This window comes from Apus apus, chromosome 3 (genome assembly GCF_020740795.1).
Source record: "Apus apus isolate bApuApu2 chromosome 3, bApuApu2.pri.cur, whole genome shotgun sequence".
In the NCBI taxonomy this organism is placed as follows: Eukaryota; Metazoa; Chordata; class Aves; order Apodiformes; family Apodidae; genus Apus; species Apus apus.
Genome location: NC_067284.1, coordinates 108845989 through 108872724, shown reverse-complemented (window position 1 = coordinate 108872724; position 26736 = coordinate 108845989). Strand labels below are relative to the sequence as shown.

The 26736-nt window shown below is 35.1% G+C and overlaps 2 protein-coding genes across 4 annotated transcripts in view; one reads left to right on the top strand and one right to left on the bottom strand.

Moving 5' to 3' along the window:
* RUNX2 (RUNX family transcription factor 2) overlaps positions 1 to 25041 on the bottom strand; it is a 148429-nt gene extending 123388 nt beyond the window's left edge. Inside the window, exons 1-2 of one of the 3 annotated variants that reach the window (XM_051615112.1) lie at positions 24868 to 25041; positions 24575 to 24694 (exon numbers count right to left, since the gene is read on the bottom strand). In XM_051615112.1, the coding sequence (XP_051471072.1) occupies positions 24575 to 24632 (58 nt within the window). In that variant the 5' untranslated portion in view covers positions 24633 to 24694; positions 24868 to 25041. Of the gene's footprint in view, positions 1 to 24574; positions 24695 to 24867 lie in introns of those variants that run through there. The other 2 variants (XM_051615113.1, XM_051615114.1) reach the window with 2 other exon arrangements.
* SUPT3H (SPT3 homolog, SAGA and STAGA complex component) overlaps positions 1 to 26736 on the top strand; it is a 266650-nt gene that overhangs the window by 14143 nt on the left and 225771 nt on the right. The window lies entirely within an intron of this gene.

Here is a 26736-nt window from a genome sequence, read left to right as displayed (position 1 = left end):
ACCTTATGGTTTCAGTTGGTTGTGTGTTCACTCCAGTGCTTTGAAGTTGATCAGTAAAATCATCTAACTTTGGATAGCTCATTTGGAATGATAGTGGGAGAAAACAGCAGTAATGACCTGGCTGAGGGAGCACTCTGGTTAACCAGACTGTAATTTGGGATTGTAAAGAATTTCTCTGTTCTGTCCCATACTTGTTTACCATATTTGAACCCAGAATTGTGCTGAGATTGCATTGTTCAAAAATAACTGGCTTAGACTAGTGAGCTGAAATCCTTCTCTGCAAACATGCATGGAAGACTTTTTTCCCCCCATTTTATTAGAGACAACAGATGGGCAGTGGCAACAGATGTGGTACTTGTCTATCAGACAGCGTGTTGCTTTTTTTGTCTACATAGTTGAATACATCAGAAGAGTGGAGCAAGATAGAAAACTTGGAGCAGAACTAAGATTTCCTTTTTTAAGTAGAACAGACTACAGGAAGGACATTGATTAGAGAGAGAGAAATTACTGTAGCTCTTTCTGATGATATTTTTAAGCTTTTAAAGGCAGTCTCTTCTGTGAAAGCACTTAGCACAACAGGATTTTGCTGAGGAGGTCTGATAGAGTTTGCACAACTGGTGGTAAAAGAAGCAAAAGCTGGAAATTGAAGAAGTTTTAGAGACCCATTTAGAGAATGCTGCAGTTTCATTTTACCTTTTAGTAGCAGAGTTAACTTGAAAGCCTGAACGTTCCTGTAACTATTTCAAAATTACATTTGTACTCAGAAAGCTTGCAAAAGGAGCACATGAAGGTTGGTCTTATGAGGAAAGACTGGAGAGATGCATCTGGATAAGTTTTTACTGTAAACAAAATTAGCTCAAGTTTATCATTATTCTAGGTTATGTGTAACTTGTATTTCTGCTCTACTAGTGCCATATTTTTGTAATGCCAGTTCAAAGTCAGTGTGGGTTTTGCACTACCTTTGTGAAATCTGTTTTGATAAGTACCAGACAAGCTTCTCAAAGTGACGTTATGATGCATACAGTTTGACACAATTTGTTCTGAGTTGCACACGACTTCTCAAGTAGTTCCTGCCCTTGTAATTTTGTTTTGAAAGGAAATATTTTAAGACGCGTGGTTCCAGGATTCCAAGCTTAGATTCCTGAAACTTTCTGGTTTCAGGTTTTGACAAGTTGCTTTAAGGTTTCATCTAATGTGTAAGTAGAAGATTGAAAATTTGGAAATGATCCATCCTGCTTAAGTGAAGACATAAGTGTATTGTAAACAAATACTGATTAATCTGTAAACTAATACATTAATCAAGTTTAGCATTTCCTACTGTTTCTCCTGTATAATACATAGCGAGACATTAATTCTAGCAGACTGAACCTGAAAATCCAGTTTAACTGTAGCCATAACGGGCAAATGTGTCTATTAAGTGCTGAAGTCTTTAAACTGCAGCTGCTGGCATAACTTGCAATCTCAATTTGTTTGTTTTTGTCAAGTTTAGTGTGACAGTACCAATAGTACAGATCAGTGTGCAATATTGTTATAGAACATTATTCATCCATGCAGAATAGTAGAGCAATAGACACTATAATTACTATTGGCTTTTCCATTCTTCTGAAGTCATTCCACCCCATGGAATTATTTCCAGTTGCATCAGATAATTGATTGAAAATTTACAGTTAGGATGTACATAAGTGACCGGTGGCGGAAAGAGCAGAAGGAAACTCTGCAGGTTGTGCTGTGTCTTAGGTAGGTAACTTCAGAGCATCTTTCTCATCTAGTTGCTTTTTCTGGCTCATTCAGGTATCTGCTCCATGGCTTTGGAGAGCAACACTTTTTTTTTTTTTTTTCCCCTAAGGCACAAAGACTGTATAATCCTTCCCAGATTTTGCTGGACTGATGCTGAAGTCTGCCTCCCCTGGTACATGACTCTTTTTAGAGGTACAAGATAGCACTCAGCAGTTAGAGAAATGTGTTTTGTGTGTTTTTCTCTATCATTGTGAGTTCAACATAGTAAGTTAGATTATGATGTTCTCTCTAAATTGGTCTGTCAAGTGATTAGTTTATCCTCAGATCCCACACTGGTTCTGGGACTTACAATAAACTGCCTAAATAACAATAGATGGAATAACTTCTCTTATGTAGTTTCTAGCACTTTATAAATAAGTAACACCATCAATTTTTTAGTATAGCTGTGTAATAGCTTTATTGTACTCTTAATTTGCATCAGATTGTTCTGCTTACTCTTCCATTTGAATTTTTTCTATATATCAAATATATAACAAATACTTTGTATACTACATATTAAATCTCACTGTCTCTTTATGATTTTTAAGTTGATTTAAAATCCCATAGACCAGTGTTAGGATTCTCTGTAATGATGCACTAAGGCACAGCAGTGATTATAAGGGTACCTGCCCTCCCTTTGCCTCCCGTAGCTGTGAAGTAAATGGAATACTGTTTCTTTTAGTTTGTTTTTAGAAATGGTAAAAAACAATTTAGCAGTTGTGATACAGCTGGATGGCAGAAATGTCCATAAGACTAATGGTGAAGTGGGAGGTGGGTAGAGAGAGGACAAGGAAGAGAATAGCGTAATGGCGTGTGTTATTTTGATCTACAAAATATTGGTGGATTCTTGATATGTTAGCAATGATGAGCTTCTTTGGCTTTTAAAAGAACATATAGTTTGTGCTTAAAGACCTTTTTTTTTTTTAAAAAAAAAAAAAGTGCTGAGCAAACAACTTGTTTGCTCTCCTGATTTGGTGATGGTGACATTTTTGTCTGCTTCAGTTTTTAAACAGAAAGCTATGAACATTTTATGGTGTTAAAAAGCAGCAGCTTGTGACCTAATGTACCCTTCTCTGAATGATAATGTTTCTTTGTTACTTATTTTTAGCTCAGATTGTTTTTCTCCCCTCTCCCCCAACATGACTTGTACAACCTTTAGAAAATTGAGTAGTTGTGGTTTTGAATCACCCTCCGTTTCTAGACTGAGTATTTCTGAAGAAGCACTGGCTTGCTTCTGAGTGGGTCTTTTTCTTACTTAAAAAGGCAACAGCCATGAGTCTTAGCCCTGCAAAAAAGATGGAATACTACAGACCTTTAGTAGAGTGTATTGTGACCCTGGGAAGGACAGTGTGTTAAGTACATATTTAATTTTGTACCAGTGTTATATTGCTAGCAGATGTACTGTTGTTTTTCTTTAACCATGATTCAGAGTCATTTGGATAGCATTTCTTGAAGGAGTGTATTTTGGTCCTGAAATGAAGCATGACTATCCGTTTTGAAACTGTAGTAATACTTCATTATGAATCAGTCTATATTTGATTCCTTGTTTGTGTGTGAAGCCTTCAGTATATCTAGTACAAGTCTAAGTACTGTTGATTTGTACTTCTGGTGAAGTATAGTAAGATAGCATAAACATCTGATGTGAACACGCTGAAGCAGAAAAAAAACCCCAACAACTTACAGGAACACATTTGAATTCCACGAAGTATAAATATAGGTGTCTGGCTATTTTAAGTGTGAGTGAAAGCAAATGAATTTCATGGCAAAGTATCTTTTTCCTATTAAAAACATTAATACTTTTGTATTAGGCAAGGTCCCTAATCTACAAATGAGAAGACTCTCCTCTAAACCAAGCTTGTAGTTTTTAGTTGTTGTATAGTTTTTATATTCTGAATCGTTCAGAGGAAATAAAAAATGTGAGTAGTAGGCCTGTGCTTTTATTGTATGCTCATATTATATGGGTTTTAATTTAAATGAGTGCACGCACACACACTCATTCTCTATGGTTTGGCAGTATTTCTGCACCAGTTAAATAATAAAACTGTAGAATGGAAAAAAAAAAAAAATAGGTTGGAAGGGACTTCTGGAGGTCATTTGGTCCGACCTACCTGTTTCAGACCTTAGATCATGTTGCTCCACAACTATATGAGAAAAATAAGTGTTTATTTCATAGTCTGCTTTGTTTAACTGCTGTAAACTCCATTTTCCAATATAGCTAAGCTAGTTTAGTTACTCTGGAAAAACTTTTACATGTAGACTAGACCTTAGTATAAAGCAGTATCTAAAATTACTAAACATTTAGTTTTGATTTTTATGGAAAGTTCCTTTTGGTAGCCAGGTTAAGAGGAGAAAATGCATAGTCCTTATGGAAGATATGTATTAGTGTGAGTTAATATGTGACTCCATACCTATGACTATTTTTTCTTCTAGACTGCACAGCTACTGCAAGTCTATCTTTTAAAATGCAGACATCAGAGTAATTATGTACCTTTCCCTGAAAAAAATATGATTTAAAGTTATCCCTGTCCCCAGCCCCAAATTCCCTGTGGTATCTTTTTCTAATTTTTGGTGAGCTTGCTCAAAAAAATCAACAATTACTATTTTAAGGACCCACTTACGAGTTATGGATAACATTTTGAGTTACTGTTAAAACTAGAGATTTTTATACAGCTGTTACAATGCTGACATTTGTTATGAAGGAATTTGTCTTTTTTATCTGGAGACTTGATAAAGTATTTGGAAAGGATGAAAAAAAGCACTTCTATTCCCCCTCCTTTTTAGAAAAAAAAAATGTTTTAATTAAAATAAATTCTATTTCTTTGTATGCATGTGTATGTATATCCTTGTATACAACCATAACATTTTGCTGACTTCTGGTCAGTCTTAGTCTATTTGTCTAGCTGTCTAGGAAGAACCATAGGAATAAAAATGTTAACATGCAGACAGAGGTTGTTTCTGTGAGAATGCATTTTAGTATCATCCCTCCACCTCTCAAACAAAGTCACCTAAGTTAGTGTTTTATTCCTCTTAGTAACTTTAAATTGAGACAGATTCACTAAAGCCAAATCTCTCCTACGGCTACATTTCATCTAATAATTTGGTAAGGCAGTTCAGCCAGTAGCAGTGAAGGCTGCCAAATAGTTTTGTCTCTTGACTTACAGTCTCAGTGTTGAGAATTTCACTGTAGTGTATTGAGTAGTATAAGAAATGATTGCTGTTGGTTTTTGTTGGGTTTTTTTGTGTGACATATGCATGTTTATGTGTGTGTTTACAGAGTCTAGAGAAGAAAAAACATCTGTTATTTGCTGGTATAAAAGACTGGTTATTAAATAAGACTTTAATACATGATTTAATACAAAATTGTATCACCACAGAATTCAGTATGACTTCATATTACAAGCTTTGATGTAAGATAAACCAGCTTTCTCTCTATTACCTCTTACTCTTTTGCTTTGTTTTTAATGCACAAAAATAGTGTTACCTGTTTGACTTCCTAAGCCTTGATAGTGCACAGATGAGATGTGGAAATAAAATCTTACGGAACTCTGAAACATGTAATACAAATAATGTAACCAAATTTAGCTGTATGCAAAGTAAGTCTAAAAACTGGAGGTATAAATGCTGATTATCTCTAAGTGGGGAGTATTATAGGAGTTACAGAAATTCTGTTGATCCTCTTCTAGGTCTGTTTATGCCTACTGAGCTGCAATTGCAAGTAGCCCAATGTAGTGAGCACTGAAAATCTACTGAACTGAACCAGCTTTAATACATGTTAAACTGGGCAAGATGCATATCTGGTGAGTTGCAAGAGAAGGGCTCTGTAGGTAGTTGGCAGACTTCTGTATTCTCTGTTTCTCAATTAAATGCCAGTTTTGCTGCTCTCTTTTGAAAGAAAATGTATTAAAACAAGCTCTGCCTGTGAGTTTGCACTGGCAGGATTCACTCTGCCTGCCCAGGTGGGACCCTTCACCTACTGCTCTAGTTGTGTGCCCAGTGATGACTTTAAAGTGACAGATCAGTATCTACTGGGCCCTGCTATGATTCAGATGACTGAAAAGGTAAGTGATCGATTTGGAGACAGAGATGAAGCTCTAGGGGTTCTTCCCAGTGAATTGTAGAATTATTTTTGAAAAAAGACTGCACTGTCTGAATAATCAAAGTCAAGTAAGTATATTTCTGGAGCTGAGGTTAAGATGGCAGTATTTATCTTTGAATTCTTAAGACAGATAAAAATCAAAAAGCTCAAGCCATCGGCTATTTTTTTAATGTTTGGATTAATCCAGAGAAATAAACCAACATTTTAAAATTTCAAAAATTGCTTATTTGAACATGGATTGAGGAACTATACACAGGGCTTTTAATGTCTTTCTTAAGGAAGATACACTATGTAGCGACAGAGTTTGAGAGAAAGGAATGAATTGATTTATCAGTGTGATCTTTTTGAGAGAAGCAAGTCATAACACTATTTTATCAATAGAAAATTGAGACCCTGAGCACCATTTAGTTTTAACAGAGGTGTTTTTCTTCTCCTTATCCATTTTAATGAAGCGTTCTCTATTCTGATGGATGTAGGTCATATAGTGGAGTGTGTTTGTGATCTATAAGGTTGTCTGATTTTTTTGTTGGCAACACTTTCTTCCATTCACACACAAATGAAGGTAATAGTCTTATTCAATACAAATAAAACAGGAGTGAGACTTTTTTGGCTACATTGTTTGCTACATGTAAGCTTGCCGTGGGCTTTCCATGTGCACCACCTGTTTCTTGTATAAGCATCTACTGTTAAAGACAAGTGTGGGTAGCCAGTATCACTGACAAGTGCCAAGTCGAAAGCTCACATCTTCTGCAGCCCATGATAGCTGTCATGGCTATGGCTGTTTTGGTAGTCTCTTGTTGCTTAAAGTGTGGGGTGATAAAAGCATGAAGAACAGTTGCTGAATACTTGACTGCTGCATGAGAAGTAATATTAATGTGTTTCTCTGTTTTTGTGGTCAGTGAAAGACTCATTTCTTTCTTATTGTTGATGGGGGAAAGAAAAAAGGAAATTAGGAATATTTTAGTGCTGGTTGTAAGAACATAGCTATCAGTCATGCAGCTGAGACATTCAAAGGGCAGTCCACTTATTATGGCCAAAGCTGGAGAAAAGATTTTTTCAGGGAGTTTTAAACTTATATAAAAAAAAAGGAATTTTTGAAATTGAAGGAATGAGTGTCAGCACACTTTAACTACTGTACATATAGTACAGCAGTTGCAATTTAAATTTGATTGCTGAGGATTTTCTGATATAATTCATGCAACAACATGCACAAATTATTTATTTATTTTCCAAAATGGAAAGGCCATGTTTCCTTTTTTTCATTAAGAGGTAATGATGAGCTGGTGCAGTCTTTCACCTCATCAATATGTCTCAGTCCTAATTTTCTGAGACTATTGGTGGGAAGATCTGTATGATGATATCTCTGTCTTTTTAACCTTGGGACTTGGTATAATCAGTCTCAGATTAAGATTTGGAATCACGTCTTCTGAGTCTTGGTCAGGACCTGAAAGTGATCCACTTAATTTATAAGCCAAAGTAATGTGGGCTAATTTAAAATCTACTTAGAGGTGAAAAGCTAGAAAAAGCTATCAGTTTTCAGAAATCTGTGCTACTTTGTTAAAATTTATAAGGGATACTCCTTTACTGAAGATGAAACACAGTTGTAAAATTTATGTGAGCCAAAATAGCACCACTATGCAGTGAAGCTCGTTGAGTCTTCTAGCCTTTTGTGGCATCTGAGTGTAAAACCAAAAAGTTTTAAACATGACTTAGCTAGCTAGTTAAACTGTCATTTCAGCTACTATCTGTTGCAGAAGCAGGACAAATCCTACCAAGTAACCTTTTGTTGAGTGTTTGAATTTTCTCTTTTAGTAATACATAATGTAAAAAAAAAAAAAAATCCACTATTCAGAATGTTCTTAAAATTAGGATGTGCACCTCTTTTTTTTCCTTACCCTTTTTTGTTTGCTGAGTCAACATTAGGGTACTTTAAAACTTGATTGAAGTTGTCTTGAAGAAGTTTAAATCTTATTCTCACCAGTAAAAAAAAAAAAAGTGGAAGTTATTTCTATTTTTATTTTTTTTTGTAACTGAAAATTAAAAATGAGTTGTGTATGACTTACCAAATTCAGTAATAGGAACTGGAAAATTTCTATATGTACTTTACATGTCGAGAACAGACTGTGAGCAGAGTATTTGAATTATTTTAGATTTTGAGCAGAATATTAACATTGACTTTGTTGGGAATGAGATACAAAAGCTGTGTGTATTAGTGTTTTGCTGAGTAAGGCCTATTATAAATCTTTCACTGGAATATATAAATCTCAGGACTTACACTTTATGGTACAAATTATTGTTAAGCTTTGGGCATGCAAACAGATTCCCCATAAATTGGGATGTGAATTTGTACTGCCTTGTACATGCTATCATACTTGCATGTATATATGCTTTTTCCTACACTAGACAGAACTTATTGATTCCATTTTTATTCAGGGATACTATAACCATCAGAAGAGTAAGTGTGTGCACCTGAGCACATCCTTCAGATTGGTTGAGTCACTGAAAGGTTTCTGTCATATCTTTTTGTGTGGATAGTTGATTATTTATCCAAGTCTTTACCTTTATCAATGATTGTTACTTGTTAATCATGGAATACAAGAGATACAGGACTGGGAGGGAACTAAAATAATCCACTTATTCTATCCCAGGTCTCTGAAGCAGGGTTCTGTATTACCAAAACTTTCCTCATAGCAAGCTGTCCTATCTGCTTCAAATTCTCTAGTAAGGAGATCGTTGCACTTGCACAGAACTTACTTTCTTTTTTGATAGATTATTCCTCTGTTTCTCAAGGTAAAAGATTTGTGATAGCTTTTGTTGTAGACAGAGTATGACTAATTGGTGTTAGTGACTCGATATAATGTGAAAATAGGTTGGATGTGGAGGATATATTTAATCAACTTTCTCATTGTTTAAAAAGTAAGTAAATATGTAAAGATGCAAGCAGACTTCAGAAGCTGTGTAGATAGGCTTGCAGACCTAAAAGGCTTTGAAAACTCAAACTGACAAGTCCTTTTGGGGCATATATGGCATAGTTGCAACCTAGGCATGGAATACCGAGTTGTTCAAAATAGCTTCTTACACCTCTTTTGCTTCTGATTGCTTTTTGTCTTTCACCACAAGACCAAGGAGGAATTGTTCACCACTCGCTTTATAGTGGCTAACCAGTTTCTTTAACCTTTTCACATTGATATTAATGTCTTACTTTCCACCAGTGTTTTGGCAGATGCAGTCTCCTGCTTTTTCTGTGTAGGACAGGCCTGATAGCATCTGTCAGAATGTGGTGAATAACTGCCACCGGTTTAGTTTGTGACCCTTTTTAATTTACATATTCTCAGTTATCTTCTTTGAGACAACTCTTTGCCTTTAAGTAAACAGTCTTCATTTTTACACTTTTTAATTTAATCTTGTTGGTTTTGAGCTTTCACTAATTGATCAATGCTATCATGGTCTCTACAAATGTTTTGGTGACTTCCTGTTTGATGTCATAGTAAGTTGTGATAAATATGGTTCTGTTCTCTCATCTGCGCCAATTTATTAACCTAAACAAAACTGGCCATAGCATATCTCCTTGAGACTATTAAAGGATATTTCATTTTGGTTGGGAATCGTTATAAGCTGCAGTTTGTAACACTCTGTACTCTGCACCTGCTCTCTTCTGAGTTTACAAATTCCCTTGGATAATAGGTAGGCAGCATCATTTTATTTTATTTTTTTTTTTTTTTAAGTCACATAGCTTTGATTCTGCTGCTTAATCTTTACTGATGAAGTCAGTTTTTGGGTGAAGTTAATGAGTTGTGTTGTTATGTGATCCCGCCCCTCTACTTGGCTTTGGTGAGGCTGCACCTTGAGCACTAGGTGCAGTTTTGGGTACCACAGTATAAGGAGGACATTGAGGTGCTGGAGAGGGTGCAGAGAAGGGCAGCTGGGCTAATTAGGAATCTGGAGAACAGGTCTTATGAGAAGAGGCTGAGGGAGCTGGGGCTGGTCAGCCTGGAGAAGGGGAGACTGAGGGGAGATCTCATCGCCCTCTAAAACTACCTGAAAGGAGGTTGTAGTGAGGTGGGTGTTGGCCTCTTCTCCCTAGTGACCGGCAATAGGACAAGAGGAAGTGGGGTCAAGCTGCGCCAGGGGAGGTTCAGGCTGGATATTAGAAAAAATTTCTTCACAGAAAGAGTGGTGAGGCCTTGGAACAGGCTGCCCAGGGAGGTGGTGGAGGCACCATCCCTAGAGATGTTAAAGGGTTAGACATGGTGTTTCATAAGATGGCGTTATAGGGTGGATGGTTGGACTTGATGATCTTGAAGGTCTTTCCCAGCCTTGATAATTCTATAATTCTTTATGTAATAATTTGTTCTCAATCCATTTTAGTTGTCTTTTCACCTTGCTACTCTGCACATGTTTATGGATTGTCTGTTTCAGTTTGCTCAGAATCTCAGATGTGGCAGTGGTTTCAGTGAAGACTATTGGTGTATGAAGATCAGATGCAAGGCAATAGTTGATAAGTAGTGTAAACTGCGCTTTTAGGAAACTGGTTGAGGAAAAACGCAATGGTCAACTCTTTTTAATCAGAAACCCATATTGTGCTGTTGATAAAACCAAGCTGGTCAGTGAGGTTTTTAAAATCATAATGCTTTGGATTTTTTTTTTTCAATTTTTAATTGTAGCCAAAACCAGTTTTCTCATTAAAAATACTTTCAGGATTCTATCCGAAGTAGAACACAGCTATATTTGGTGATGGCACAATTATTAGCATTGCTATTTTCAGGTTTAAAATATGCTTATGCAAAACAATGGGGGTATTTTGCTGACAAAATTTGCTAAGCATTTTCCCAGCAAGAACCAAAATTACCAAGTCCTGACAATGTGAGTCATCAGTATGTCTTCAATTTTTTAATATTTTTTTTTAAAACAGACTTCTCAAATATACATCATAACAAGTTACCCTGGAAGGAAAGAGCTTTAGGTTTGGCTAAAACAAATGCTCACCAAGGCTGAATTCATAATGCTGTTTATAAAAGTTTATAAATCGGCTTTTGTTGCTGATTTATGTTGTATAAGGGTCATATCTATAGATCAGTATTTTTATTATGGTAGGCATAGAACAAACGTACAACAAAAATATAATCTTCAAAATTCCTGCTAAAGAAATGAAAGATACAGGTTTTTTTGTTAAGATGTCTAAAATGTCCAGGTAGCTCTGACTTCTATATAGGACCAGGACCTCTGGAAGAATGTGATTTATGATCATAGTACGTTCAGGTAAGTTTGGAATCCTCTTCTTGCGGAAGCTATGCCCTGTTCTATCAGAAAATGCAGGAGACAGCAGGATAGTATGCAAGTGTGAAGATGCTTAGAAACACTTCTGAAATAAAAGACCAATGGCCAGGAACTAGTATTTGAAAATGGAGCCCAAGCTATACTCTTTATTTTCAAGACTTGAGAAGGTCAGAAGTATGAGGGTGGGTAGTAAAGTGCTAAGGGGCACGTTTGCCAGTCAAAGTATTTGGCTGTGAAATGGCATTCTGGTATTTTCTCCAGTAGAAAATGTGGGAAGAATCTCAAAACCAAAAGAGTAATCCACTGAGAAATGTAGAATAATTATCAGAATTGCCATGAAAAGAAGCTTCATTACTGAAATTACATGTTGCCAAGATGTGTGCTGTGCCTGAGCTGTAATACTCCCATCACCTTAAGCATCTGTGTGTATCACCAAGGGCAAAGGGTTTTTGGTGCTCCTTTGTTTCTAATGTCTTTCACATGTCAGAAGGAGCTCTTTCTTATCTGTACAGTTTTCCTGCTTGAGTCCCTGTAAAACAGCCTTGCAAAATGTGTTCCAGAGTTTGCTGTCTCCTCACTTTGTCTTCCCTTATTCGAAACACTGAAATCAAGTTTTAGGCTTTCTGAAGCGTCACAGTTGCTCCTCTAATAGTATACAGACTTGAGTAGTCAAGTATATTGCTTTTTATAGACATATATGTGTGTGTATATGTGCATATATAAAATTTTGAAGAACTGAAAATCTGGAGGTAATTTTTCTGTGGCAAACCTCTGTAGACAGACTTACTCAGAGAGCTGCCACGGAGGCCAGCGCTCCTGAAGGTGGACGTGCACATGTTCTGTTCCGACGGAACGGAGCAAAAGGTTCCCTACGTGAGTTCTTGGAAAGGCTGTTGATCTCCCCTGCTAGGACATTGGTTTGTAGTCAGGAAAGGAAAGAGTTTACAGGTTAAAAGTATGAAGTTAGTTTTCCACCATCTGACCTTTCTCACAGGCCAGCACAGAGCAGCTTTTCTGTAGCATCAAAAGATGTTATTGTTTGCCAGGATAACTAAGCTAATAAATCCTCTTGTACAAATGTATCTATTATGTTCTAAAAAACCTCTGTGCTACTGTAAGTGTTTTATTAGTGTATTAATGCATTTAAACTAGGCCTTTTTCCATCATTGCTGTCTGTAAAACTCTGTATTTCTAACATGTTTCACTACTTTCCAGTATTGCCTAGGTCCTTCTTAAGGTGCACTTTAATAGCAAGTGACAACAGAAGTTCTGTTCTGCAGTCTAAAAGTGGAAGAGTTAGAGCTCTCAGCACCAGACTGTTCAGTACAAAGGATTTGAAACATGTATCATCCAAAGGAATTTTTTTTTCCTAATATCTATAGGTCGTTTCGTTTTCCTCTTGCTCAGTTAACTTATTCTCCAAGCACTTAAGCTGAAATCAAGTATGATCTGATATGCTTCGATCTTTCTAGGATTTTGTTTGGAGCTACTAGTTAGTTTTTAATGGATATTATTCCCTGTCTATATATGATAACTCACTGAATTCTCTCAGTCTACTGAAGTACAAAGCAAACTGGTTTACATAAACGTAAGCAATCACCTGGTTAAATCCTTGATGTGTGGCATGAAAGAAGGCAGAACTAGGCTGTCCCTAGAAAAATCCCTGCTGCATGTCACTTTAAGGTCTTAGCTTCATCTGGTTTGGCAAAGTGTAAGGCTCGTGTCAAGGGATATTTTATGTGTGGATGTTGCATATTTGGGTATACATTCAACTTCAGAATATTTCTTAGAAAAAGTGGAGGAAGAGACAAAGTTAGTGGTGTATTTTCTGAAAGACAAGCTAAACTTACTGAAAAAAATCTGTGAGAATTTGCAGATAAATATTTTCTTTAAAGCCTACATTCTGATTATAATTCATTGCTTAGACCTGCTAACTTGACTACATTACATGTGTAGATAGGCACTTATCTCACTAATGAATTGTCTTAACATTTTTCTTTCTTTGTAGGATTGCTACAGGTTTCTTTGTAGATGAGAGACCTTAATATCAGTGATCTCTAGACATTGTTGTCTTAATAAAAAAATGTATATATAAATCTTATTAAGGTGATCTGTGTAATGCCCACCTAAACTATGCCTGGCTACTTTCTTCTGTTGTGAAGAATAACATACTAGAATTTCATGCTAGTAGCTTTTAGGAGTAAGAATAATTTTGATTACCTTTTGATTACCTGAGGTTTTCCTCTTTTATATTAAAAAAAAAACACAACAAACCACCAAACCAATCCCTAACCTTCTGGTCCCTCAATTTTATTTATAAGAAATATAACTAATGTAATTCATGACACAAATGTATCTGCTTTTGTTTGACCAACTTTTCAGACACAGTATTCCCTTCTGCTTTACACTGTTAAGAAGTTTATTATAATGATCAGCTCAGAGCAGTTTACTTTCTGAAATGTGACTTCTGGTAATGCTCAAGTGTGGTTTGTAACATTCCAAAGAACAACAAATGCACAAACACACTATTTTTAACAACCTGAGCTTCAAAATAAAAGAATACAAATCTGACATCAAGAAATACTGATTTGAAATACCTATGAAGTAGATTTCTAATGAAGAGAGAATTTGAGAAGTACTTCTTTAAGAATTCTGGTGAGATACACAAACCACCTTCTGTAAGGTCTCTGAACATAACTTTCATGCTGCTCAGTTTATTCAAAAAGGACTGTAAATTCTGGAAGTTTTAACCTGATATGTTTGCAGGTAACATGATTGATGTGTAACTCTAGAATGAAAGGAGTATTTAGAGTCTTGGCTATCAGTTCACCAGTTCTTATTCCTTAAAGACAGGTCAGATATTAGTCTTATCCTCTGTGTTACAGTTTCAGACTTCATCCTATGATTACAGACACATGCAAACTCAGAAAATATTCTAACACTCGAATGCCTATCGATCACTAAATCAGAAAAAAACATAATAGTGGAGGGGGGCTAGTCTATCTATCATAAGATATTTTTTTTTTCTTCATAACTTCTCAGAGGTATATCATATTATAAATGCATTAGAAATGTTTTGCTCTGAGGATATGTAGCATTCCTATAAAGGTTAAATCAATAAAAATGATTTGGCCACATTCCTAAGCATGGCTAGAACAGGTAGCCCGTTGTTTAAGGTACCCTTGAATTTCTGGATCAGATTATTATGGTGCAGCAAAAAGGCTTACTAAAGGCTTCTTACTGTCTGCAGACATTCTGTGTTTCTATGTGAAGATACCGTCAGCCTAAAAAAACCTTCAGATTTTCTAGGCTACTGGGAAAAAAAAAAAGTATTTTTATATATATCGGTCTCAAATGTTGTGCTGTGTGTGCTTTGAGTTTCAAAGGAAGTTTTGCAACAAGGAGGGGTGAAGATACATCAGTAATTGATAACAAACAGGTATGTAAAGACAGAAAAAAGAGACATCTTTTAAATTAGTGTTGAGACGAGTAAAATTGTTGCCCATCTCAGTATCTTTATTATTTTGTTTAGATTATTTGTATTTTCTGCATATCTGAAGTGGAATAGCCATTATATTATGTATATTTACAATATCTAGCTAGTTCAGTAAGCAAATAAGGTTAATAAATGTGATGGTAGAAGACTTCAAACAATTGTTAGTTTGAATTCTAACTTAATACAAAGCTGATAAAATTTAGTAGCCCTTAAGTAGTGTTTATTCAATACTTCTGTTTGATTCAGTGGACTTCAGTGTTGAAGTCTCACAGTAGACTTTTTATAGATTTAGTGCATTTTAAAATCTTTGCACATTGAGGAGCTACTGTATATTATTGTTACAGGGCAGATTTGTGTCTTATGTTGCATGCATGTGCTATGCACCTACACTCCTGACATTTTTATATAGCTTTTATGGAGCACTAACTTACTGCTAGAACATGTCACTAAGATTAGAGTTCAGATTGTAAGGGCATTTTAAAATTTATTTCACTCAGTCCTACTGTGGCCTTTAAGAATAATGGAACTGAAAATTAATGCCTCTTCATCTTTTTCTTTGTTGCTTGCTTTTTAATTTTTATGTGAGAAATAGGCTATATTATCTTTAAGATGCATCCTAAAATATAAAATTGATGAAGGGTAATTCTGATGATAAAGTAAAAAGCACACACTACTGGTAACCAGGACTTTGTTTCAAGATGTTTTTCAGTTGTGAAAATTTGATCAGTGAATTAACCACACATCCGGCTACATGCATCTTTGATCAGAATTGGAACATTCCAACTTCTGTGTGTGTATATGTAAGCTGGCTGCTTCAAGTAGATTTTACACATGTGCACTACACATGTGCCTTGAAACTAGTTAGTAAATTAATATTATAATTTAAAGTAACAAAATTATGCTCTTTCAAGCCCTTGTGTTGTACCTAGTAAGTGTTATGGTAATTTATCCTTGTATCTAGACAGGCTCAAGTCTTCATTTACTTTAAGATGTGTTAATGTGCATTTAGATGGCTCAGCTGTAATTAAGATTTTGCTTTTGCTTTTAAAGGTAATATTAACATGTTATTTTAATGAACTTAGAACCCCAAATTATTACGAGGTTATGACTGAATTAATTGCTATGCAGAATAACAGAGCATGATTTTAGGTCCTCTTCCTGAAATGCTGTGAAATTAAAAGTTGTTCAAGTGTTTGCATATGCAATACACAGTGTTACATTAGAACGAAACAGTTTTTGCTACGGTATGAAAATGATTTGTGCTGTGGAAGATACATTTCTTCCAACTTCATGCTAAATTAAGTTTTTGTTTTGCTACCTAGATGGTGTTATTTCATTATCCACAAATGACTGGACTTTTTTTCTGAATGCTGATTTTTTTAATAAAACGTCAGTATAAAGTGTGTGCCCTCGAATTTGTTTTAATGTTTGTTTGTCCCTTTTAATCAGAAAGGGGGAAATAAAAATATACTGAATAGTAAGAAAAATACAGCACTTAGTTCTGAATGTACAGGGTTGGATGTAAGAGGGGTGGGAAGGAAGCAAAGTGAATGCCCTTTATGCAGAAAATCCTTTTGGGAAAAGAGAACATTTTTACTGGTGTATGCTGAGGTGCGCCGCCTAAGTAAATAGTTGCTGCTTTCTGGTCCTGTCAGTTTTAAATAAACCATTCATTGTTATGGCTTAGTTATTCCACAAATAACCAAACACAGTGGAGTTAAACTTTGATACTGCTGGTTGGAAAAACAGATGATGAACTCTCTTGATGCGAGTTTATACTGGTGGTCTTTACTTAGAGGAAACAAGTTTTGCAGATTGTGTTAGGAAGTAAATACACTGCAGACTTTAAGGACTCTTACAAAGCTGATCTGTGCATGAGTGTTCTACAATAGCTAGTAGCATTAATTCATCAAATGCTTTTTTAATGAAAACTTACTAAGCTAGAATATGTGTCCCTTCAGTGTTAAAGAGCAAATGTGAGACTATTTTTTTCCCCTAAAAGTTTTCTCTTTAAAGGTGCAGGATTCTCAGTTGAGTAGATGATGCATTCTAATGAAAGTATTCACTTGTGGAATTCATGCAGAAAATGCACAAGGGCATTGATACTGTAGCAGTTCAGAATTATGGCTCATGTAGAAGACTTTTTGAGACATGATAAACTGAAATAGCAAATTCTGACACAGTCATCAGACTCAGGGTTTGTTTTGTTGGTCATGTCTTAAAATGCCTTTTAATTCTGTGGAATCTTAACTAATCAGTGCAAAATTACTCTTGTTGATTCTACATGAGGATGTTATTTATAGTAAATTATTAATGTATTATAGTATTAATATACAAGTAACATTGTGAAGCAATATCAATCCTTGTCAGAACTGCTCTGCACTTCACATCAGAATTCTTTCACCATAAATACGGTGTGCTTTTTTTTTTTTAATCACTTTCAGAAGAAATATATTGCACTGTGTCAAAACCAGCAGCTGACCTGCAAACAAGACTACTTAGGCTAAAATGTATGGTTTCACTTTGAAAGTTGAGGTTAGTTAAGACTGGCCAGTCTGATGTCCAAAAAGCAGTTTCTCTCTTCATGGGACTATGGGAAGAAGCAAGAGGATACCAAGAGCCTCCCAAACACCTCTTTCCTTTCAAATATTGCCAAGGATTCTAAAAGAGATACTTCTGCCATCTATATAAGCACTAATGCTTACAATTTATGTACAACACTATAACATTAATAGACGTCCTTCTTTACAAATACTGAGAGAAGACCCTTGCTGCAAGTTCCTACATTGCTCGTTAGCAGAGTAAGTAGAGATGTGTGAAGAGCTGCAGATGTTTTTTGGGTATTTGTACTGAGGGCAAATTCAAAAGCAATTGAAGATTCTCTTTTAGAATTTTAGTGTTAGAGTACAAAATGTTGTACCAAAACAGACTTTTCTAAATTTACATGATTACTGGGTTATTTAAAAAAAAAATCAAAATTTTGAAAGTATGGATTAGGAGGAATTAGAAGTTTGAAATGTAGACATGTACATGTTTGCACATACACAGCTCATTAATATTTCTTAAAAGAAAGAATACCCTGTTCTAGTACCACACATGGATGCATTAAAATATCATGTTTTTTTAACTCTGTCTTTCCTGATTTTTATTTAAATGAATTACAGATACTTTTGAGGATTTATACTGCCTGGAAGTGAACATACATAGGCATAATTATTTGTCTCGATTGTTTTTCCTTAAAAATAAAAATCCCTCTCTTTTGCTTAAGTGCTTAGGGTCATATGTATTAAATGTGTTTGATTAAGAAATTCAACTGAACTATTAATAATGACTTGTAATGTCCCCCTGCTCTGATACACCAGACCCTCTTTCAGAAGAACTGCACCCAGCGAACAGTCATTGGTGTGGGTACAGATGTGTCTACATGCATATAGACCCAAACACATCTTGTTAGTGCTACAGTTAATTTTCATTGTGATTGAGGCTGGGTCCTTTTTCTTTGAACAATAAAATATTATGTAACTGGCAGTGGCTCTGTCTTTCTGTTTCAGTAAACCACAGAGTGGATGTAGATGTAAGATATCTGACCATGAGGGATAAGTAAACAATGGTTTGGCACACTTACGGTTCAAATAAATCCTGGCAAAAATAAATGTATGTAGGGTCATCAGCTTTTAGCTTTCCTTATTCAAGAAAATGAATGATAATAAATTTTAAGTCATTATGAAATGCTAGTAATTCTGATGAAATCTAATACGTGAAATAAGCTCGTGTCCATCAGAAATACAGTATATTTGAATGAGTTCTTGCCAAAATTTCTTTGCCATGGTGTTTTTAGCATACTAAAACTGAAAACTATTGTTAATTCCAGTACTGCTTTACCTTAATGAATGTGGCATTTTTAAAAGAGACAGCAGTAGAAGCTGTTATTAGCCTTGGCTATATAAATAAAGGTAGCTTATTAGAGATGAAAAAATATTCCTAAAGAAAACTCTTAAGGATACAGTAAATATGAAAATACGTTTTAAAGCTCCATGTGTATTTAAAGGAAAACATAGCCTTTCCCTTTTATCTTTTCCTATGCTAAAATTAATTTTTATTAATAAAACTGTTTAATATGGAGTAGGTTGTGCAGAATAATTTAATTGCTCTGATTAAAATGATTTCAGCAGTTAAAGTGAGTCAGTAGAAAACCTGTGTTTTTTTCCCTCCTGGGGCAAGTTCATACATGAAATAGGAAACTTACAGCTACACGAGGAAGGCTAGAACAGTACACAATATGCTAACAAGGAGAATAAAAAAAAATATATACAGGAAACAGATGCATGAATAATGGATTTTTTTACTGGAAGTGTTAAACTGTTTTACGATATAGTAACCAAAGTTTATTTTGTCTTTGTGCTCATCTTTAAAATACTCTCTTTAGGGTGTGCTTTTCAGTATGTTAAGTGCCAGGTCTTATATTTATTTGTAGAAGAGAGCATGTTTATGTAAGGAAGCATGCTCTTAGTTTTAAGCTTTATTAACTTAAAAACAAAAACACCTGAGAACAGAAGATAGACCTCCTTACTCTGTTTCCCATAAGACTTTATAAGCCAGTTTGAAATAAATTTATATGATATAAATAAAAGCTATTGTGTGTAACATGAGGGGAAAAAATAATTTTGCTGATAAACAGTAGTTTCTTGTGGGAGTTCTGTGGTGGCAGAGGTAAATGTTTTCTGCATTTTGTGGATGTCTGCTGTCTCCGGGTGAAAAGCTGCAGGTAATTCCTAAGCCTGGCAAAACTTACACAGCAAGTATCTTTGAAATTGTTCACAATTTACTAATTAATTTTGGAGTACACTCATCAGAATAAATATTGTAGTTATTCCTTTTAAACAAATTAACTTTTTTTCTATTTAAAATAACAGTTGAGTATTTTAATGCTGCAGTTTCTTAACTGGTTGTATGAAACCTGGATTCTCTCAGTGCCGCAGTTAAGACCCTAAAATGCCTTAGGTTTTACCATCTTAAGCTGACTATTTATCTTGAGGCTGCCTTAATTAAAATATTATATACTCTAGGGCATATTAAACATGGCAATTTATTGTAATTCTTATTAATGGAGTGTATTTAATGAGTTTTCAGAACCAACTCCATCCCCTACAACACACAATGTTGATTTTTGTTAGATACATAGAGTAAAACATACACATGGTCTAATTTTCAAGAGGTACCAGCACTGACAGCTGCTGTTGGCTCCTGTAGCAGCCAAGCAGGAGAAATGCTGGTGCTCAGCACCTTTGCAGACTGGCAAGCACGGAATAATTCCTCTCTTCCCTCTCTGCTTTCATTTCCACCGGAGTGTGCTGGACTTGTGCATATAAGAATACTCAGTTTTGCTCTTATTTTCAACTTCTTTAGTTAACTTAGAAAGTATTTCTCTGTAGTTGTTATTCATGCTGCCCATTGATGGATGTGTGCCACAAGGTGTGACACGTCCTTAAGCACAGTTATTACCTAGTTTCTGTTTGCTCTTCTGAACTGTCTGCACTGCATAGTTAGCATCTCTTGCAAGAATTATTTACTGCTTTATTTTTCCCTTTATACTTAAATGGATACATTATTAGATGTTCATTATTTACATGACTGCTCTGAGCTGCTTGTTACTTAAAAAGTACAACTATGTTCTGCAAAGGATTCAGGAAAAATTAAAGGTATAAGGTGCAATTTTAAGATTAATATTAGTCTGACTGTGACCAAGAAATCACACTGCTTGAGAGGAATTTCAGTATTATTGTTATGCTCTTAATGTGGGGTGGCAGAGCCTTTAAATATTTCTGGTAGAGTAGTTAATACAGCATGGAAGTTTGATATTTGTACAGTTTGTAAAGGAATTTGAGGTGTTACCCTATTTTGACTTCAGTTTTCAAGTATGCACTGGTGCATCATTAATCATAGGAAATGCAAAAATAAATAATATAGTCCCTTTGGATTTTTCATGTGAATACTTACCTTTTCCTTTTTTTGTATATACAGTTGAGGTATTTAGGTAACCCCTAACCTTTTGCTTCAACAAGGAGGTACAGTATAAAAATATTACCACAGTCTTCATATGAGCAGTTTTCTCTAAGAAAACCTCTAGATGAATATTTATTGAAAAAAAGCAAAGTTGCAATACAGAATGACTTAGCTTGGCCTGAATATTATATTTTAGACCACCAGTGAATAAAATTAAAAGCACATGGATTTTGAATAACTAGAAAAGGTTGTAATTGATTAGCACTGCATGAAAGTATTGAAGTGTGGAGTAAGTTTTGATTTGTGAATGGTTCTATTCAATAGAGATTAATCCTGTATGTTTGATAAAATCTTAGTGCCCCTAATGAGTTAGATTTTTTTTTTTTCTTTTGCCAGTTTATTTAACCATCAGATGTTTTGATGTTCTAACAAACTGGAACACTTCGATCTTAGCAAATTTTACATCAGGGTAGTTGATTTAAACTATATGGGCTATTAATAGTTCATTTGAGGCAGATAATTAAACAGATACAGTGTATTTTGATGGTATGAATCCTTTAAGTGGTGTAGTGCAATTTTGCATGGTTCAGGGGTTTCATAGCCTGAAAGCCTCAGAGAGAAGCTTGCAGCTTTCTTAAAGCACATAAGAATAGTCATTATTGCATAGTTTTCACTATTATTTTTTTAAAGTTCTGGTATTTTGAATTATATTTTATGCAAAGGGTAGTGATTTCTGAGATTTTGCTTGGCATTTACAATGATATGAGTATGTCAAAAAGAGCTGGAATGTAGGGAAAATTTCTGCTTCAGATAGATAATAAAATAGCAGCTGTTTCTTGTATCTCAATCTTATATCTCAATTAAAATAAAGAAAGCTAAGATTCCTTAGTAAAGCAGTTGAGAATTGAAATCTACGAAAGGTTTGTTTTTCTGAATAAAGGAGAAGATACTCAGAAGGATTTCAATATAAGCAGGATGATTTTTTTTGTTGTTAACTTTAAGACTTTCATGTAGATTTACCATGTGTGTCTATTGGGATCAGCTTTCAGAAGTTACATGTGAAAGAATTGATTCAATTATCGGGCAAATTTTGATTTGTTTTACTTTCTTGGATGAAATCTTCCTGTGGAGATGCACAGAACATATTTGAAAATGCTTTGCTTTTTTGGAAAAAAAAATAACAATTGTAACCGTGTGGAAGGCATTTCAAGTGAGTTCAAGGCATTTATATAAATAATGCTTACCAATTTTTCTAATAAATACACTGTTTAGTTTTTAGCATTGTGTTTATACTGAGCAATTTTTTTCTTAAAACAATATGGTAGTGAATATAATATCCTTTGCTGGTTGAAATGAATGCACTTACATTTAAAAGCTTAAGAAGGTTTACCTAGGCATGACACAGTCAAAACCTGTGTATAAACAGCAGAAGGTAGAAATACTGTGGATTTGAAATGTAGTACCTGGTAAATTCAAGTGTACGGAATTGCAGAGCAATGTACACGTTCACATTAATTAGAAAGGGGTCCTTTCTCTTCACTAGTCGTCCCTTTCATATGAAGTCAAAAACATATAGAGAAAAATAAGTGAAATAAGAATTTTCAGAAAGATGGTTAATAGCATAGATTAGTAACCATGCGAGTTAATAATCATAGAGCTTTTTTCCTTCCCTGTTATTACCCGTCATTATGTTTCATCAGTTAATTCTTGAAGAGAAACATAATTACATGCAACTGTCCTGAAAGAAATAAGCTGGAGATGGGAACAGAAAGAGATCTAGACAGTGCAGAAAGGAAGAATAGATCATGCATTCTGACACACTGCTGCGTCATTGGTAGGAAACGGCAAATTCATGAGTAACTTGGGTCTTCTGGCTTTTGTTCTTTTTAATATATACCCTGTCTTCTTCTCATAAAGGTTTTTTTATTATTATTATTATTATTATTTTGTTTTTAGCTTAAGGTATATTGCTTACATACTGGTAGAGTTCGTGGGATTTTGTTGTTCTTCTCATCCATTATTTGTGTCCAAAATGAAATGTGTGCACCTAACGCTTTTTAGTGAAGGTTGGGGAAAAGTATTATTCATGTTACGGTACTTCCCACTCATTTAACAAATGATCAAAAGTAGATGAATTAGGCAGTCAGCACTCCGTGGTTTGATAATTTTAGCCAACTAAATTTCTTCTAATCTTTTTTGGAAGTAAAAGCAAAAGAAAGTCCCTATACATGTAAACTGTATTTCCTGTTGTAAACACTGGGATAATGTGGTCTGGCTAAGCTTCTGCTGTGCTTCATTAAGAGAGCAGTTTGAGTAGAAAAGCTGCTTACCAGCTTTGCTTGAACTTTTCAGCTCATCATTCAGTGTTTTATGGCTATATGAGCAGCCACAGGTTGTGTTATGTCTTCTGGTATCATCATAAATTGTCCTCTCTCCTGGAAGAAGTTATTCTCCATTTCTTTTCCTACTCATGGTCTTACAGCTTATTCATGTGTTTAGAACCAGTCAAAGCGTGTGAAGTAGGAGGGGTAAAGGGAGCTCCAGTCATCAGTTTATTACAATACAAGCTTAATCAGGAGGTATATACTGAAAATGGTTCTAGCCTTGTTGTTTTTCTTAGAAGGGGGGCAGGGGGAGAAAGTCCTGACATAGTTTGAACATGATGGACACCATTAAGAAAATCTTGTAAGTTTTCAGATTATTTTTTTCTTGATCTTTGAGAAATTTCACTTAGTTTTCCTGATCTGTCTCAATAAAAGATGCCTTGGAAAAATATTGAACATCTTAGTTCTCCTTATGGATGACTAGAATACAACATTTTCCAATACACTTAAAATTATAATTTAATTTTACTTTAGATAAAAAAATTAGTCATATTGAGTTTTGTTTAATATTTTGTCAGGTGCTCTGTACTGATTTTAAAACTTTATCGGAGAGGAAAAAGCTTTTCAAAGTAAGCAATGACAGAGGTGCAATTTTATGGCATATTTATGATTTTTATGGGCACTTATGTATGCAGTGCATATAAGTAATTACCTCAGTATACATATATGATTTCTTAAAGGAATCCGTGTTTACAGTTCAGAATATTGAAGTAAATATTTGGCAGTGCTCTTCTCCAGAGTTTGTAAATCCCACTTTCAATTAAAGCTTAAATTCATCAGCAAGTTAAATAATGTATTTTTTATTTAATAACTTAGTATTTTTGTGCATGAATGTTGTGCCATGTTCATAATAAGTATAATGAGAAGAAATTCATATATCTCAAATGTGCTTCGCTGTGAAGTGAGGGCAAAAAAAGACTAGAGAACTGCAGATTCACACTGTTAACTTCATCTGAAATAAGCTTAAAAATAAGATGTCTGGAACAATGCTAGGGCAGTTATGGGTAGGATAGGTTGCTATATGCTGCATGCTACTCCTTTTTATCAGGTTCAGAGAATAAGCAGTTTAAGTCTCTTGCAATATATTTCATTAACCAGTCATGGTGGATACATCTAAAAGTTTTATGCTTTACACCAGAGTTCTTCGCAAGACATTCTGTGCTGTTGTTGATTAACTCACTAAATACTTTTATCTTTTTCCCTATGATAATATTAAACATTTTACTAGATCCCATCAGACTCTTCCAAGTTTGTGTAGCTACACCTTGAACCAGGTGTCAGCTGAGCACACCTGCTGTCAAACACTAAGGACTAAGCTACCGGCTTCATTTTGCTCAGCTTGTCAGCTAACAAATTTGTTTAGAAATCTGCAGAAGTTATTTATGGTGACTTTCTCCCCCCACACACAATCCAGGTATGCTATTTTAACAGCCTAACAATCCTATTCAGCAAGTTTTTGCTTAGGTAACTGTAACCAGCATTGTTAAAAGTGAGAAAACTCCTGACAACGGGAAACAGAAGCTCAAATATTGCAGTACTTACCCCAAAAGAAGTTTTGCTGACATGGTGTCACTGAGCTGAACAGGCTGTTTGATGCCATAGTCCCTCTCGCTTCACGCAGAGCTTTCACCTTCTGGTGTAAATACTTCTTGGATCCTCAAACTGAAAACACAAACCATAGCCAAACCTTGTTTTAGTTTTACAGTGTTCCTGGATTGCATAGGCTCTATAGCTGTTTTTTTCCCTGTCAAAAAATTGTGTAGCACTGCTAACATGTGAAAAGCAAGGAAACAAAACAAAAAAAAAGAGAATGAGCAAATATTTGAAGGACCTACTATTACTGCATAGACTGTGGTTAGAGAGCACTTACTGACTTTGTTGGTCTCAGTGGCTGGTAGTGACCTGCGGAGATTAACCATTTAAAAACCAGAGACTTCTTTGCTGTCCTCCTGGAGAAAGTTTGCACCGCACTTGTGGTTCTGTGGTTGTTTGTGAGGCGAATGAAGCATTCACACAATCCAAAAAAGCAAAAGCTTTAAAACTCCTTTTTTTTGCAAGCACTGTTACTGGAGCGAGCGAGTCATGTGGCTGTGACATCAGAGGACTCCAAGTAGGACTGCCTACACTGTGGCTTTTTCTTTCTCTCCTTTTTTTTTTTTTTCCTTTTTTTTTTTTTTTTCCCCCTTGTCTTTTTTCTATTTTGACAAAAGGCCCGTGGTAAGGCCCTTCCTGGCATCCAGAAGGATATCGCTTTTTAATTTTTGTGACTCATGAGGATTTGGAGAGAGTACAAAATGCTGTAAGAGCCCAAACTTCTGTACAGTTAAAGCATATGGACAGCAGAACTTTATTTGTACTCTCAGTTCAGGTTCCCCCCACTCTTCTTCCCCCCTCCTTTTTTTTTTTTCCTTTTTTTTTTTTTCTTCTTCTCCCTCCCCTTCCCTCTCCCTGCTTCATTATTGTGTCTGTGGAAAAGTGAGCAAAATTGGCACAAGTGGCTGTGTGAAATTCTGAACAACAGTGATGATTTACAATAATTTACATCTTTGGATTGTATCACGATCTTGGGTCTGCTTCATATTTGCTGGGTGGCTGGATTCCTTCTGTTTTACTTTTTCTCCTTGTCTTCCTATACTTGTGAATCTGTAACTCATTGTAAGAAATTTTACCTTTCCTAAGGTCTAGTAGCAGACTGCTTGTTGGGGTTGTGTTTTTTACTGTAATTGGCTGTCACAGAAGTGTTAGTCTGGGGATTCCTTTGCAAATCTTAAATCATGTCTGCCTTGCTTTACATGCCTTCAAAACTACTTGGCAGTTTTATATAATGCAAATTAAGGGCAATTATGTTTCTTTTATATTTGTGGCAAAATATGTCATTTGGATATCATAACTAGTTGTGTACTGTAGTTTAAGTGATGCTTTTGAATACTGGCATTGCTGGAATTTAATGTAGACGTTGCATGACAGAATGAACTGTGAGAGTTGGAAGGTTTTGATTGCATTTACATTAATTGCTTATTATAGTTCCAGTGTTAAGGAGAAATAGAATTATCTTGGACTTTTTGGGAGACTATAAATAACTTTATTCACCAGTTAATGTTAACACTTGGTTTTAAAATGAAACATACATTTGATGCATGTGTAAGATTTAAATACCTAATATCATATGTGTGCATGTGTATATAATATTTTTTATATACTTAACATATTGTAACTTTGACTTTGATTGTGTAATATAAGCCTTTACTGTACCAGTACAGAGTGGGTTAACAAAAGCAGTATTTTTTTTGTTTATAATAGAGGCTTTGAAATAAATTGCAAAATGCTGTGTGTAGTAAGGAATAATGTGCACAGACAGTGTGTATTAGTAGTCTTGATTTGCTCACTCAGATTCAGAACAAAATTGGAAACATCTTTGAGAAAGTATTTTATTTTTTGCCTCTTTGGACATTATGTCTAGAACTGTTCATATTAACCTGATTGTGTCACAGATGCACTGTATTTTGTAGTTTTAGATGAGTGATTTTTAAATTTTTTCCTGTTTTTGTCATACATACTTTTGGGAGCAGAAGAATTATGTAAAACATTCTCTAGATTATTGTTCAGTTTTTATTTGCAAAATAAAATACATCTCTTTGAAGCTGCCACCCCTCCTCTTTTATTTGCCACTTTGTCCTCATCTTTACCAGGAACAAACTGGCCAG